At 36.7% G+C, this 17265-nt stretch overlaps 1 protein-coding gene across 3 annotated transcripts in view; it reads left to right on the forward strand.

The window, feature by feature from the left end:
- Positions 1 to 17265, forward strand: part of ARFIP1 (ARF interacting protein 1) — a 40244-nt gene that overhangs the window by 16946 nt on the left and 6033 nt on the right. For 2 of the 3 annotated variants that reach the window (XM_071556103.1, XM_071556104.1), the window contains 6 exons: positions 582 to 696; positions 3178 to 3273; positions 4623 to 4732; positions 8722 to 8943; positions 12374 to 12531; positions 14598 to 14772. In XM_071556103.1, coding sequence (XP_071412204.1) covers positions 582 to 696; positions 3178 to 3273; positions 4623 to 4732; positions 8722 to 8943; positions 12374 to 12531; positions 14598 to 14772 — 876 coding nt within the window. The remainder of the gene's footprint in view (positions 1 to 581; positions 697 to 3177; positions 3274 to 4622; positions 4733 to 8721; positions 8944 to 12373; positions 12532 to 14597; positions 14773 to 17265) is intronic. The other variant, XM_071556105.1, reaches the window with a different exon arrangement.

Here is a 17265-nt window from a genome sequence, read left to right on the forward strand (position 1 = left end):
GTGCTCCGAAGGAAGCTATTGATGGAAGCTTTTTGAATGTTTCTCCCATGTCAAATATTAAAATTATTTCATGTGCTATTTGTAAAAATTAAGGATGCTATTATTTTAAAGCTATTTCTTTATTAATTTTTTTTATCTTTAGCATTATGATAGTTGCTTCTGTATTTTTGGTTTGTAAGGTGTTGTCTGCTTGATAATCTTCAATCATTCTGCACCCCTGTCAGTTGAGTTTTTAAATGTAAACTTTTATTAAACTGCTATTGTTTCGACTAGCTTCAGACCACATGGCATGATGTTTTGGGCCACTTTTTTGATAACTGCTGCTCTAAGAGATGGCATTCTAATTGTTCATCAGTACAACAAGAAATTCTAGAATGAACACTTAGACTATTCTTACAGTGTTTCTCATTCATTTATGTTTTATTTGTACATAGCAGTAGAACGCTGTGACACCAACGAGGACATTCCAGGCTAAAGACTGAATTGCTTGTCTGAGAGCTGCTGAAATTGCATTATTATACTTTTGAGTCACTTTAATTTTTTTAACATTAACTTTCAATTTTGATTCAAATATTTTCAAGGACTTAAAATACTCATTACCAGTTGGACTTGGACTTTCTGAAACCAAAATAACACCTCATGGCTTTGACAGCACCAAAGAGGGAGTTGTTGAGGCAGGACCATTTCCAAGCAAAGGTAAACGCTTTTTTGTGTTTCTCAATTTAAAAGCTTCAGACATGTTTTTGCATGGTCAGGAATACAGTGTTCTGTAGCTGCTTTGAGCAGTTTGGTGTAAATGTGCATATTGAGATTTGCATTAATGACAACCAGTTTATCTTCTCTGGTGGCTGGGTTGTTTAAATAGAGAATTATGCTACACTTGCAGGATCAGTCAAGGGACTAGAGCAAACTACTTAGTGTTAAATTGGTCTGCGTTTACAGGAAGGGATGTCTTTGAGCACTTTGAGTTGGTATCAGGCTGAAGAATTTTACTATTCCATTGTGTTGAAGTTTTCTTTACATTTTGCAGGGTATTATTCTGATTTCAAACATACCTGAAGGGTTATTTATTTCTTAATATACAGTTCACTTACGCAGATTATTAGGTGGAATTCTTCTTCTTTGTATTAATGTATTCTTTAGAGAATCTAAGCTAGTTTCAAACAAAGAGAAACAAAGTGATAAACAAGCAAATCATGTCAGTGTTTCCTATCTGTCTAAAGGCAATAAAATACCATGATATATATGTGCAAATGGTATTTAATGAACTACGTAGCTTTGACAGTTTCTGAATTTGAAAGTTTGGAAATTATCTCAAATGTGCAGCTCTGAAAATAAGTCTCTTTGTAGTCATAGATTTAATTTACATTTTGCTTCATTTCCTGTTTGGTAAAATTCTTTGCTTACGAAAACAGTGATTTGTATGCTGTACTTTACATATATTACAAAGTGAATGCTGTGTTTCTTTGAAATTAGCAAAATATCTACCTAAAAACAGGGTAGATGGCAAACTGCTCACCATTCTTGCCTTTTTATAGTCTATTAGCAGGATAACTGTTGCAGCTGTTAAGTGCATTAGCCTGTATGAGAAAAGTGTATAAGATGTGTTTAAAGCTACACTAATAGGTTTGAAATGCAAATATTCTGTGAAAATTTTACAAATTACAAGCTTTGGATATTGCGTTAGATACCACAGTTTTCTCCAAGGATATTTTATTCAGATTTTTCCTGATGTTCCAACAAAATCAGCGTGAGAGAAGTGATAAAAGCCAGGGCTTCCTAGAAAACAGGGGACAAAAATTGAATAATTGTCCTGTTTCTAGAAATTTTGTTTTGTGTTTGAGTTTCCCTATTAGGATTTCATTATTGAATGCAAAGTAGACAATATTGTAGGGGAAGGGCTGTTAGGATTTGGGGAATGGTGAGGAATGAAGCATGCATAAGGCTACATCAATACTCTGTCAAATTATAAGGATTTTTTTAACTGCTTCTCTTGGCTCGCTTGCTGAAGTGATTCAGTCTTGAGGCCTTTAGCAGGATCTTGCAGTCAAACTTTTACACCTGGCTGAATCCATTGCAGCTCTTATGCAATGTATTGCCACAGAAGAACACAGCAAGTGAGCTGTCTTTGTCTCATCTTCTCTGTGCAGGTGGATCCCTATCACTGGATTTACTTGCCCCATGTTAGTAGGTGCTCTGTGCTGTGCTTGAAAGGCAAAAGCTAATTGATGATCCAGTTACTTTGAGTGGTGCTTTGGTGTTAGCGATACCTAAATTTTGTTGAAACCACTAGAGTTTAGGTTTGATTTCCTTTTTCCTCAGTATGCTGTTAGCCCTGAAGTATATTGGAGCAAAAGCAATAAAAGTTCCCCCCCAATATGGTGGTCACTCATCACTATAGAGAAAAAGCTGATTTGCTTGTTTGTTTTTTAAATCCTGAAAATTTCATAAGGATACGACTTCAGGTTTATCTGTTAGGAAAGTGTGGCAAAGCTCTGAAAAGCATAATCCTAAAACATCTTAAAGAACACACAAAGTGCATGTTCTTTATTAGCTGGTTTTTGTTTGGTTGGGTTTTCTTAAGAGAAAAAGCAAGTGATGTAAAGTCTGTCTTTTGGGAATGAGCTTACACACTTCCACAGCTAATGACTCCTGTGATCTTCAGGATTACTTATTGCTGTGTGTTTACACAGACTTAAGAACTCGTGTCACTAAAGTGTGTCTGAAATGGGCAGAGATTTCAAAGCTTCCTTCACCCCTTAATGCTTTGAGTACCATTCAGTGACAGCGCAGAGTGAGATCTACTTAGACCTAAAAAAGGATGTTTCAGCTGTGGAAGCTGTATATAACAGTCTTACATGGAATTTTCTGTTTATGGTATGTACTTCACTAATGAAGCTGTCAGTTGTGTTTTGATTACTCTTACAGAAAAAAACATTGTCATCATGAGCTAGACAAAAAGATTAAATCATGAAAACTTGGAGTAGTTCACATGAACAGCTGCACCTCTTAAAAAGCATTTCCATCAGAAATTCCAGCACCTTTTCTGTGAATGCTTCTCTTGTTGTTGAAGCAAATGTTTCTTTGTTTTGAAAAAAATCCCATCTCTGTAAAACTATGCATTGATTTGTACGGGAAGATGATGGATTTTCATGGTTAAATGTGCCCTTTTCTCAGGTTCCTCAGCATCACCCAAATCATCTGTTATATCTCCTAGCAGTGCAGCAGCTAGCAGACTGGCTGGACAAGGTTCTGATTTAATTATTCCCACAGGTATCAAAGCACTGAATGGATAAAGCCCCTGTCACTGCTGACACTGTACTAACTCTTTCATGTCTCTAATAGATTGATTTACTGTTAGTTGGAAATAAAACTTCTGGGGATTTTTGGTGGCTCACACTTCTGACTTTTAACAGTTCACAAAGTAACTTCTGCTTTCCTCTCTGTAAGCTGCTTTTACTCTATAAATTAGAAATATAACTACCAAATGTTAGCTAAAATAGGAGTGACCAAAATTATTTAGGTTCAAGCTGAAACTTTTGGCATTTTTTGCCAAAATGACCCCATTTTCCAATAGGCAAGACTATGGAGGCAGCCCTTAGGAATTCACAGCACCCAAACTAGGCCTTGCCACTTGACTCATTTTGTGCCTGTGGGCAAATGACTTAACATCTTAGTCTGTTTCCTCCTATATAAAAGGAGAAAACTTACTCAGTTACCTCATAAGGGTGTTGAGAGGGTTAGTTACTTAATGTTTGCACAGCATTTTGAAGATGTAAAGAACATAATAGGACGCTAAAGGAGTATCTTGAGGCGTCTGTATAGACTTTTTTCCAAACTCTTGCTTGCATAAATAACTTGGTAAGAATAAGGTGACTGTAAGTAGCAGTAGGGATTAGAGTCAGGAGTAGTCTAAATTGTACATGAGTAAATGAAAATGTTGCTTAAAATTTACTATTTTTAAGCAGGTTTCAGTATTTAGGACACTGGGATTGACTTTTGCAAAATTAAAACATAGAATCCATGTGATATGCCATCCTAGCTTGAAAAAGCTGAATAATGGCAATTTATGTGTGGTGAATTTGTAGAATTAATAGTTCCTAATACAATGAGCTAATAAAACTGAAATAAATAGGTTTGGTATTGGCTGGACACATCTTCTGGAAAGGATGGTGCTTCCTGGAAAAGATTAAAAAACACTGTAATTTAGGACAAGAATATGCCAATAATTTTCATTTAATAGCCTGCAGGTTGTAAACAGACTTTATCCAACAGGATATTCAACTCTTGAAGTTTTAAAAATAGTGTGAGTAGTAAACATGTCTCAAAAACTGTTTTAAGGTTTGTTTAGTAAAACATGCATTCAGTAAGCTTTGTTTAACCTATTACCTACAAGAAATACTGATATATAATACATGTTTGATATCAGTTTTAAAATAAGTCTTTCCTTCTGGAAGTGATTTTGAAAATCTGCTTCTTCGTCATAAGTTCATACTGTCACCTTGCTCTGCTCTTGTCCTTGCAATTGCACAAATCTTCCATACCTCCTACTAATCCTTTATAAATCAAACAAACAAAAATGCCAAACCCAAGGCCTTGAAGATTTGTTTTGTCTGACACAGGGGGCAGAGCTCAGCAGAAGAGTGGGCCTGTTGTGTTAGCAGATGAAGTAAAGAACCCAGCAATGGAGAAACTGGAATTGGTGAGAAGGTGGAGCCTAAACACTTACAAGGTATGCAGCCGTATGTTTGTGTGTATGCATTCTAAAAATTAGTTTGCTACTAGAACTGTATGAAAGTCATCTCTTGTTGTAGTGAGCATAAACAAGAATGTGTAGGGAAGGCTTAGTGTTCTTCCAAGTGTAGCACTTGTGTTTTCGTCTTTTGTAATCCTGTTTTTAAATGGAAAATCTATCATAGTATTACTGATTTAGCAAGGTAAAGAGTGTTCCATTTCTAATGTCCCCTTCATAATTCAGAATGTACAGATTTTGGCACTAAAGCTTGTAATTAAATCTTTTTGCCATTTATGAGTTGATTGCTGGTACAATAAAATTTTAGCTGATATGAAAAATTCAGGCCCATTTACAAGTTCCATACTTGTTAACTTGTATTTGGATGTTCACTCTTGGCTGTTTGTTTTTCTTAGTGTTTTAATTCTTGTTTCAATGCATGTGTGTTTTACTCATTTATGCTGCTTCTTTTTGACCAGTTGGGATTTGATGAAATTAAAAGACTAACATAAGAATAATTAAAAGGTGTTTAAAGCACACCAGTTTACCAGAAATGACTCTCATTAAAAAGCTGTAAGATAAGGAACAATTGTCAGGGAATACATTCCTGTCACGAGTTTCAAACAAAAGACTAATATTGAAAGAGCTTTTTGTTGCGCCCACAGCTTAAGTGACAGAGTTGTGGACAGGTGGTTTGTGCATCAATGGGATCTATATACTAAACCATGAAGAAATGAAGAATCTGGAAAATAAAGTCTTGAGTCCCTCTGGTATTCTTTTAAGACCTCATAAGGACTTCCTCCTCAGTGAGGGTAGGAAACAGAAATGGAGACATTCTACCACTAGTAAATGCTTCTTCTGTCTTTCTGTTAGAAATTTCCTTTTCTTTTTAAATGTCTAATTAAATGCTTTGTAGATTTTCTACTTTTCTTGTCATCTAAATTTTATAGCAACTGCAGAAGTGGCAGGCCAGTGGTATCCTGGGGTGCATTAGGAAGAGCATTGCCAGCAGGTCAGGGGAGCTGATCCTGCCCCTCTGGAGTGCTGTGACCAGTTCTGGGCTGCTCAGCACAAGAGAGACATGGAGCTCCTGGAGTCCATCCAGTGGAGGACAGCAAAGATGATTAAGGGACTGGAGCATCCCTCTTACAAGGAAAGGCTGAGGGAGCTGGACCTTCTCAGCCTTGAGAAGAGATGACTGAGGGGGGACCTCATCAATGTCTATCAGTATCTGAAGGAGGGTGTCCAGAGGATGGGGCCAGGCTCTTCTCAGTGGTGCCAAGCAACAGGACAAGAGGCAATGAGCAGAAGCAGAAGTGTACAAAAAACATATTTAATGTGGTTAAGGACAGCATTTAAGTTGTGGACATCCTGGTTTGCTTTGGTTCCCATGAGGAAGATCATAGGAAGTCTCCTTATCTCATAATAGCTGACTGTTCATAGGTTAGAAAATGCAGAAATAAAGGGCAGGAGTAAATGGTAAGCAGAGGAAACCAGCACTTGAACTCCTCTAAGCTATTCAATGTACCAGACATTATTCTACAAGTGGAGGTAGAGGTGAAACTTGATGTTAGAAAGTTCTTTAGGAATCTGATACAAGTAGTTCCTATGCCGTGATGTCTCTGTATCAGGAGTTGAGAAATTAATTATTGGATATGTTCAGAAGTCATTCCCATCTGTGAATGCCTTTGCAGCTACTGACCCCTTTACCACTTCCAGTCATACACTCCCTAGTAATTATGAGTTAGCATCAAAAGGAATTGCCCTTCTTTCCATAGTCTAGTGACAAGATCTTCTGTTCTTTCTTTCTGCCCTTGCCTTCCTCTGGATGAGAAAGAGGTTTTCAGTTTAGTGAAAAGATTTAGGTTCTTACAAACCTCTCCAATACTGGGCTGCTAGTGGAACACTTATTTCTGAGACATGTCAGTAATGCCCCTGTTCACCTTTAACATAGGCAATTTAAAATGTATTTCTCTTAAATGCATTTTGGTGAGTTTTTTTCCTTTGAGTTGTTTTTCTTAACTTTGCCTTGGGTGACTTCTTTTTCAGTAGCATAGTCTTATTCATGACAGTTTCCTTTGTAGATACACATAGAACAAAGCAAAATGGAATTAATGTGTGTAATTCTCTTTATTTGCTAATGAGAATATGCAACAACATGTGTGTTTGTATTAGTCCACTTAGAGCTGAAGTAAACCAAAATAGATAAAGCATCTTCTTCATCTCTCACTACATCTAAGTTTAACAAAGTGTGCAGTGTAAGTCTTACCAATTACTCGTTTTTCCTCATTTGTCACTGCTGGGCTTTTTTAGGTGTTTTGCTGTAATTTCTGAAGCAAAGCTTTTGGCTGAAAATAATTTCCAGAAGTGTTGCCTTTCATGATTTGGATTTTTCTCTTGCATTTCCACGGGGGTGTGCACACCTGTGCCTCAGGTTTTTTTGGAAAATAGCCAAAATTTGGCCACTACTTCCAGAGTTCCTAATGGAAGGCTTCTTTGTGCTTTGAGCACACTCATTGCTAAGCTGTATTTTGCAATTTCTGTTGGAGACTTTAGTAGTAAAAATTGTATTCTATGTTATGATTTGTTACACTCTACCAAATTTCTGATGCTTGACAGACAAATGTCACCCAGATTATCTGTGCTTTTTCATGTTCATTAGTAGTATCTAGTGAAGTAGCCAAAATAGTCTGTACCTTATGAGTCGTGATCAACTTGTTCTCCTTGGTCATTCTTGAGTCTTTCCTGTGTTCACCTGTTAACATTAAGAAAAGACATAAGAGTTCTAGCAGGTTAAATGTGTGTCACATGTGTCTCCTTTGGACACAAGTAAAGACTGGAATAAATGAAAGTCCTTGAATTGGGAAACCCTGGGAAATCCAGTGCTGTGTATTTGGGTTGTATGATATAAGATAGGCTTGAGCATTAATTCACACAAAAAAATCCCCAGCAGCCTTGCATTGAGGTTAGGTTCCTCCAGAGTAGTTGTGGCCTGGACTGCTAAGTTAATTTCCTTGTAATTTTTATTTCTAGTAATAATTTTTGTATGTTTAAATTGGTCATCTCTTCACCTCTTGGGACCACAGATTAACTTCAAGGAACTTACTTTAGCAGTAAGTAATTCCTGCTTTCCATAGAGAAATTGTATGGTTTTGCAAATGGCTTCTCCTGAGTCTCACTGTGCATCTTGGGAGGCTCACTGCCAAGCTGGACTTGAATCTCTGGCAGAGGAGGTCACAGATAAGTGCAATGTGGTAGCAGCCCAATCTGTCACAGCCATACACTGGGTGAAAGAGTCCATGGCCTTGCAAGAGCACATTTTCTGCTTACTGTGTTAATAAACTGCAATTTGTTAAGAATTTGACTTAGGACAGAAAAGAAATAGTAAGTCTTTCTGATGTGTAAATAGTAAGTACAATTTAATACTCTGTGTATTTCTTAGTAGCAGCTCCCAGTTTTCTAGTCAGCTTTAAAAAAGATGCTGAAAACCACTACCTCCTGACTTCCTGCCTAAAAAGATCCTCAAAAATAACATTTTTGGAAAGCACACATAGATGTTCTGGAATTGTATGATTGGTAGACAAAGCCCAAAAGATTACTAACTAGATATTTTTATGCAGAGTGGTAATGCTCCTATGAACTACCTTTCATGCAGTGTGCTAAAATACTTCTTTTAACTTAATGAGATTCTCCAAACATATGAAGAGATAAGTGGTTTTTTACTTGAGAAACAATTAGTTATGCTCTTGATTTGCTCACTTGAATATTCATCTTAGTAGGAGTTGAGACTTGTCCAACTGTTCTTGCTGAGTCCTGATAAACTTCTAAAGAGTGTGTTGTTTTTTCAGTTTGTTGTGCAAACTTATGTTGGGAGGGGTGATTGTGAAAGAATTTGTGTGTAATTATATGTCCCTTGAAGCTGAAAATGGGTGTATGCTGTGTTGTCTTGAATATAGTTGATTCTTTATAATTGAATTTTTTTTCTGCAGTGTACACGTCAGATCATCTCTGAAAAACTGGGTCGTGGCTCAAGAACAGTAGATCTGGAACTAGAAGCTCAAATTGATATATTGAGAGATAACAAAAAAAAATATGAAAATATCTTGAGACTGGCACAGACGCTGTCCACGCAGCTCTTCCAGATGGTACATACCCAAAGGCAACTTGGAGATGCATTTGCTGACCTGAGTTTGAAATCATTGGAACTTCATGTAAGACTTTTATAGTGTTAAAAATACAGTGGCAGGATGAAGATAAGCCTAATTGACTCGTGCAGGGTATATAGTAGTTAGCAGCTGCTTTTATAAACATCGTAGTTAACAATATATTACATGCTCTTTGTGTCAAAAGCTTATGAAATTCACTTGAAACTATAGAAAATTATTGAAATTACTGTAGTTCTTTGTTTCTTAAACATTTGCCTCTAGTTGGTGGTTGGACTCAAGAACTGACAACTTTGCTTTATAGAGAATATGCATTTTACTATTAATTTTGCTTCTAATGAAATGTCATCAAAGTGTTCCAGAGTGTTACGTCATTTCAATTACAGGATGTCTTTGGGGAATGTGCCTGGGAGTAAGTAGATTAGGGCACATTACTTCGCTTGTGCACATTGAATGTGAGTAAATTATTTTTCTGTAGCATATTTAAGCATTGAGATTTCATCTCAAAGTTCTTTTTTATATTCGAATTTTCCTACTAATAGGACTAATCTGTATTCTTATGTTGTCTGGAGTTGCTGAGCAAGAGAGGCAATCTTCATATGTCTGGATTGTTACGATTCCACGGTTTAGAAGTTTATGTAACGCTGGCAGTTTCTGTTGCCAATAATGAAACTGTCTGCTGTAAAGAGAGAAAAGGTAGATGTTGCTTACAAAGTATAGTAGCTGGCTTGCTTTTATATTGCTTGTTCTGTACTTGCAAAGTTAAAGCAATTTGATCCTTTGGAAAACCAGTATTAAGTGGCTAAATGACTCCCTAAAATATAGCTGCTGGAACAGCTCAAATGATCTTTGTGATTTTAAAAACATCTGTCTTTTCATAGTTGTCTTTTACCATTGAATGTTAAGGGAGGAGGTGGAGTTCATGCTTGCACAGAGGAGCCTTAAGTGGATGATAGCTAGCTGAAAAAACTTTACACTCCTACATTGGCATACAGGAATTTTTAATATGAGTCTGACAGATGAAAATCTGTGAATGTAGAGCACTTCTAGCAGCTAAGAAATTAAATTATCTGCTAAAAGAAGCTTTTAATAGTCAGTTGACTCTTGACACAAATGTGGGCATGTGGTTTGTGGCAGAACTTACTGACTGTTATGAAATATGTGCTGAAGCTGGATGTTTCTTCCAAAACTTGGATGAAATCTGGTATCACGCTCACTTAATGAATGTTGGGTTTTTTCCCATGATTAGCTTGTAACTTCTAATGGGAATACTAATACATTCTAATGGGAATGATCTTCCAGGTTCTTTCAGCGTCTTGTACTGGTCTTGAAATTTGTTTCCGTCATTCATCTCTTGTGTAGATTACTGAATGGCGCTGTTGATGAAAATCAAATAAAGGTTTCTGTTGCTGTAATAAAAGTTATCTAACCTCTGCCTCTTGGAGACTTGCCTGATGTTTGTCTCTTTCCTCTGTGTTTCCCCTGTTTAATCTGTACTGTATTACCATCTGTAGCCTGGCCTACTCTTCTTGGATGTTTGGATAGCATTGTTGCCTTGAAAACGTGTGCAAGACTAAAAGTAACATTTCTGAACAGTTAGTCTTTAACATTTAATGTGGTAACAGTATATAACTTTAAATAAAATTGAAAAAACTCTGAGTCTCCAGGTAATATTTCTTATTTTATACATGATAGCAAAATGAGATTTTAAAGTGGTAGGTATCTGCAGAAGTATTACTTAATATGAATGTGTTGTTGTTTCTCTGCTGGATACAAAGATAACTCCTGGTTCCGGGCTCATGTGCCTCTACTTACAGAGACATATGAATTCCAGTTTTAATTGATCTGTTCATAGAGTATGAAGTGAGTGTAAACTCTTGATACACAAAGGATTTGCTGTCTGTCTCATAACAGAGATCTGCAGAGATCACAGGCAGAAATCCAAAGTCTGTATGAAACTGTATGAGCCATTCAAAGGACAGTTTTGTTGGTTGTCATGTTCCTTAGTACTGAGGCCACTGCAGTCCCATCCTTCTTCACCTCGCTCCTTTGAACTGGTAGTGTTGCTTGTTTGGGTCTTCGATGATTGGAGTGAGAGCACCAGCTGCAAAAGTAATTGCAGTCTTGCCTGCAGGAGGGAAAAGAGATGGAAATGAGCTGCTGACAGGGGCAGTGGTACAGCTGTTTGTCTCTGCCAGCATGCTCATTTCTTCCCTGAGCTGAGGCTTGTCTTAACTGTGTAGCTGGCCATGTGAGAGCAAAACCAGCTGGAAAATACTCTTTGGGTTTTGTTTTGGTTTTGATTTGGTGGTTTTTTCAGCAAAATCTGTAGCTATTTAGCTGATTGCTTTTCCTACTCAAGCAGGTGTGCAGAGCAGAGATGACAAGATTTTTACGAAAGCTTGCCCTAAGTTCTCTTCCTTTTTTAGTTTCCTTCAGTTGCTCACTTCCACTGTGCCTCCTTTTCTAGAGGATTCTTCCCTTACCACTGCCCATTACCCATACTGTCATGAACTTGTTAACATGAAATATCATTTGGCTTTGGTGTTCATTTTCCAGACAAATGAAAGGAAGCTGGGAGAATGCAGCACTTCTGAGTCAGTTGTTGGCAGCGTGCAAGCCTAAAAAGACTCAAGTTCCAAATATGAACCTAGCGTGTTTTACAGTCAACCAGAGATTGTACTTTTGTGAGCACTCCCATCTGTAGAATATGAAGATGCCATGTGGATGACATAAATATAATAATTGGATTAATTTGGCATCCATGCATTAGGAAAATCTTTGCAGCCTTGGTCAGTTTACATCACTGATAACAAAGAGACATGAACAAACATGTATCTAAATGTGACTTAAATGCCTTGGAAATAATTTTACCCTTGTTCCTTTAAAATTTATATCTGAGCTACATTAAAATTTTTATTTGCTATTCATTATGATGTTCTGCTCTTCAATTATTTACAGCCTATTAAACTGTGATAGATGTTGGGGCTTTTTTGCAGTGCTCTATTCCAGAATATAAGAATAAAATGTAATAGCTAATTAATGCTCTGTGCCCTTGTGAATTTAGTTACATTGCTGTATTTAATGTAGTGGTGTCTCTGTCAGTATTAAAGCATTACCTAGACAACCACATGAGATGCTGGATTAAAACCCTGCTGAATGACAATGTGAAGATTGCATTAACACTTACTTTTAAGTAACACTCAAGATTTCAGAGTGCAGAAAATCACATCATAAAATGGGATTTAACAGCACATGTAGTAATAAAATTGTAAGCCATGTTTTACTGATGTTAGAGAGATTTCATAAAAACTGTGAACTGAATATTGTATTGAAATCATATTGGTTTAATGAAAATCCTATACAAACAAAAGTGAAATAACTGCTGCATCTGTGGTTGCATTTTTTATATAGTTGCTGATAAATGTTATGATTTCAATTGATCTACAGCTTTGTTTTCTCTGCTCTTTGTTTATAGGAGGAGTTTGGCTACAATGCAGATACGCAAAAACTTCTAGCTAAAAATGGAGAAACACTTCTCGGGGCTATTAACTTTTTTATTGCCAGTGTGAATACATTGGTGAATAAAACAATTGAGGACACGTTATTGACTGTGAAACAGTATGAAAGTGCCAGGTAGCTATCCTGTGTGTAGCTCTTCTCATTACCAATTAATCTTCAGGAAGCAGACCATGTATCAGCTTAGTCCTTGTATGGGAGTAACTAACCTGTCAGATAAAAACCTTACAATACAACTGTCATATAATTAGTTAACTGTAATTGATTGCACATATCTTCAAATGTTTTCTAAATGTTGTGTTGCAGACTTAATTTTAGTTGTTAGCCTTATGAGTAATTACAGCTATTTTCCCCATGTGCTAGATTAAGGTGGCTCTCTAAGTAGCGTGACAGTGCAAGATTAACCCTTTTATCTGGCTGCATTGCTATAGGTAAAATAATCCCTTTGACTGAAGAACATTAGCTGTGTGCTTCTGTGGATGAACAAGGCATGCAATTCACACTACTTTTTATGCAGCATTTGCAGGCTTAGTCAGGAAGGGGAAACCAAAACAGGAATTTCTTAGTGAAATGCGTTTCCTGCTCTGGAGAAGCTTACTTTTGGATGTGGCATAGTGCATAGCATCAGGTTCTTTTTTCCTGTCAGGGACTTGTGGGCCTTTTGGAGTAGTGGTTCCATTCTGATTTTCTACTAAATAGGATAAAGTGTGTTTCTTTTAATTTGACAAAGGACATAGTTTATGCATATAATTTGTGGTGATTTTGTTTTTTAAGTCAGAAATTGCAAAATGCTTGAGTTTTGAAGTTCTTTCCCCCTCTTTTTTAACTGTTCTGTTCTAATGCTTATTTATAAGCAGAATTGTAAGTTATTGTTTTGATAATTAGGTAAACTTTCAAAAGGCATGAAAAGCAGTATTAATATGTGTAGAGGGTATTGCTTTATTTTTGATACTAAAGTATTTAAAATAAGTAAATAGATTCTCTCATTTTTCAGGTATCCCCTTGAAAAATTATACAAAATCCATCTACCACAATTGGTTTTGTCAGTCATTTTCTGTATATATTTCTTTCCTCCTGAAATACCTTCACTGCTTTCTCTTTCTGTTCATTAGTCAAGTATTTTGCCATTGTAACAAGGCAAATAGATTACAAAGGTTATTCATTTACATGGTCAGTTCATCATTTTGGAATGTGAAAACAGGTCACATTTATTTTTGCACCTTTTCTTTCCTGTCCCTAGTTGCTCTTTAGCATTCATCTGTTCCCTCTTCTGTTGACTCTCTTGGTTTGTTTAATTTTTGAAATTCAGCTGTAAACTCTTTAAATAAAGCCTGAACCAGAGTGGCAGTGAGAATCAGGAAGAGCCCTGTGAATATTACTCCTTTTACCTCTGAAAATATTGTATTTTATTTTGGCGCAGTTACACCAACTGAAAAGTTGTTTTATAACCAGTTTTTAATTCTGATTTATTTCCAAGAAAGCAAATTTAAAGAGGCAAAAATAGGGTGGTTCGTCCCCTTAAAACTAGCTGATATGGTAGGTTCCATTATTTGAAAGCTACACAGGAGTAGGGAAGGAAGAGTGATGCTTTGGGTAGGGCTGCACCATCTTTTTTCAGCCTGTTTTTACACAGGACAGACAAATCCTCATGGAACTATTTGTAGAAGAACTATAGAACTGCTCCAATTAATGCACATGGAGAAACCTGGCACATGTTCAAAATGCTTTGGGTCAGAGTTTGCTGTAAGTGGGCTGCTCCTCAAACATCTGCTTACAGGGGATGTTGTGCTCTTGGTGTGTCTGTCGCTCTCAACACAAACTCTCCCCTGGACTGATTCAACAGCAGAAGAATGACCTGGAAAATATTTGCTAGCTTTGTCTGGGTTCGTAGGTTGAGGAGTCCCAGGAAAGACTCTGACACTGAAGCCCAGACAAAACAGGACTGAGAGCACGTGGCTGAGACAGGAGCAGAAGAGGGAGGGTGCTTGTCGAGGTAGTCTTAGACAAAATCAGGGTGGTTTTGCTTAATGAATAGGAGGAGGGAGAACAAGTTTGCCGAGGTTTGTTTTTTTTCTGCTTTTAACTTTTTTGTTCACTTTCTGTTGTACTTGGCCCTATAGTTGAGGTCAGTTTTGAGACACTGCCTTTAGACTTCATTTTTCCCTCCTCCTCTTTCTTCCTAGAATTGAATATGATGCTTATCGAACAGACCTGGAAGAGCTGAATCTTGGCCCTCGTGATGCAAACACTCTGCCAAAGATTGAACAATCACAACAACTATTTCAAGTGCATAAGGAGAAATATGACAAAATGCGTAATGATGTATCTGTCAAATTGAAATTTTTGGAAGAAAATAAGGTAAGCTACTACTTCTAATGTTATGTTTAGGAGTTTTGTGCTATAAGTTACTTCTTTCTTAGAAATACTTCAGTTGTTACATGTTAGAATATATGTTAATTTAAAAGTAGAGTGAGCAAAGAAAATGAACTGAATTTTCTGAGTTTGTGCTGTGTCACCAGAGGGGACACTCTTAGAGCAGGCATCCTATGAAGACCCTAATCAAGCTGCTCCAGCTGCAAATGGCAAACATTATGGCAACAAAGGTCTTGTTGATACAGGAGTCTTCAAGTTTGGGAAAGTATTACTTCTCCAATTTACCACATTTAATGGTTAAATGAGTCATATAAATACTGATTCAATATTCAAAGTAATACTTATGTTTGACAACACTATCGTGGAAGTTATGCACAAAGCAAATGAGAGACCTATGAAGAGGCTTCTTCAAAATAAAGCTTTCTTTAAGAATTTGAACTGACGAATGTGTGTGTGGCTCAGCTTCGCGAACGAAGATTTGGGAAGGGCTCTCCCCACGTGGGTGTGCCCTTCCAGCCTGCGCAGTGGATTTTAGGTGAGGCTCAGCGTGCGCAGAACTGGCCCCACCATTTAAGTCCTGAGGTTCATCTGCCGTGGCCAAGCGAGCTTGGACAGTGACAGTGAAGTCCTCAGGACTAGAACCTACAGCACCCAGCATTTCCCAGGAGGTCTCCCATCCAAGTACTAATCCGGGTCTGACCCTGCTTAGCTTCCGAGATCTGACGGGATCGGATGTCAGGGAGGCATTTAACTGCCCTGAACTGACGAAAACAACCTTTTATAATTAATGCCCTTATAGTTTCTGAAATGTAAACAAGACTCTTGAACTGTTGGTTTGAAGGAGGGGATTTTTTCTGCAAGTGTTTATTTCAAGCATACAATTTCCTCTATTCCTTCATAATGACAGGATTCTTACCCTTCTTATTCTACTATCTGGAAAAGTAGAACTGCTGTACAAAACACATTTTTTAACTGTGCTTTATTTGATAAACAAGTCCTTTTAAATTCTTTCTAAATAGGTGGGAAAATTATGATCTTTCAACATCTAATTCTTGTTCATTGTCATGGTAAATTAAATGGTTATAATCATGTGCGACTATTCCTCTGTCTTCATAGGGAGGAAAATGTGATTAAAACTTCTGTAGAAAATAGTAGGTTGTCAGTTTGTCCACATCTCTCAGTGGATTAACATTTTCAGTATAGGTTGATTCATTTATTTTAAATATTTGAATGTAACAACTGCCTTTCAGAGAATACAGGACTGGCCCCAGGTAACAACACTAGCAAACCATGCTCCTTGCATGGTAGGAGGAAACTTCAAGGGGAACATCATGGGACAAGTTGAACTAATTAAAATGGATTATAATTCTGTATTTCTGAATATTTTATCACATATGTAGTTGCATCAGATACTTAGAATAATGATGGAAGTCAGGAAAGAAATGGACGAGAAGAGGAAAAAAGTGGAGGAAATCAACAAACCTTTTGCTTTCCAAACAATACATGCTTAAAACAGCTCCTGAGCACTCTTGCTTCATATAGGCATTTGGAATAGGACCCCCTGGTCTGGAATCCCATAGCCATAAGAGTTGATGGACCAGATCATCAGGTGATTAAAATCTGCTATTGCCCTGACTTTTTATTTGTTGTTCTTGCTGAACTTGTAGCCCATTAACTTTAAAAAAATCCATATTGAAATTAATTTTCTTTATCGAACTGAAGTCTAATTTAAATGCTGATACTGTTGCTTAAATTAGAAAATGGTCCTAAGAACTGAGCTTTAAAACTATGCTAGATTAAAAACAGGTATGCTGAAGATGTCTTTTCATCCCCACCCATCTTTATTTTCATCTTTTACTAAGTTGTTTGCTATTAATATGATGTACTTCTATTGAAATGGTTGGATCCTTTCAGATCATACCTGTACAGCAATTCTGATGCTTAAGTTCAAATTGATTGATAATAACACATAGCCTGTTTCCTCATAGTTTTCATTACTTATATAACAGACTAATCAATTTATGTTTATACAGATAGGAAAGCTTCAGAGTGAAATAATTTTATTTCCATCTTGTGCAAAAAAGTTTTTATAATTTTTTTAAACTAAACTCAATTAAATAGTTTACAGAACACTAAAGAAGTTGTCTTCCTAATGACAGTCTTGAATTAGATCAAGCATCCTGTTAGCAGTCAGAGCCTACAAATTTTGTTTATGAAAGAGATTGTTTTTTCCTTCATGCCTTTTAGATTAATACAGAGAGGACTCTCACATGCTTAAGCCTTTATATCAGTAGTTTACATTTCTCAGCTTTGACACTAGAGATGTAAAAATACTTACTAAAGAATGTATGTAATTTTGTTCCCAAATAAGCTATAGAAATTACTTTCTTTATGATTCAGAATTGGTTTAAATATAATTAATGAGCTCTTTACTGAGGTAAGCTTTACTTTGGTCTTTTCTGTCTAATGTCTAGCATG

Source organism: Pithys albifrons, chromosome 5, assembly GCF_047495875.1.
Source record: "Pithys albifrons albifrons isolate INPA30051 chromosome 5, PitAlb_v1, whole genome shotgun sequence".
NCBI classification, from domain to species: Eukaryota; Metazoa; Chordata; class Aves; order Passeriformes; family Thamnophilidae; genus Pithys; species Pithys albifrons.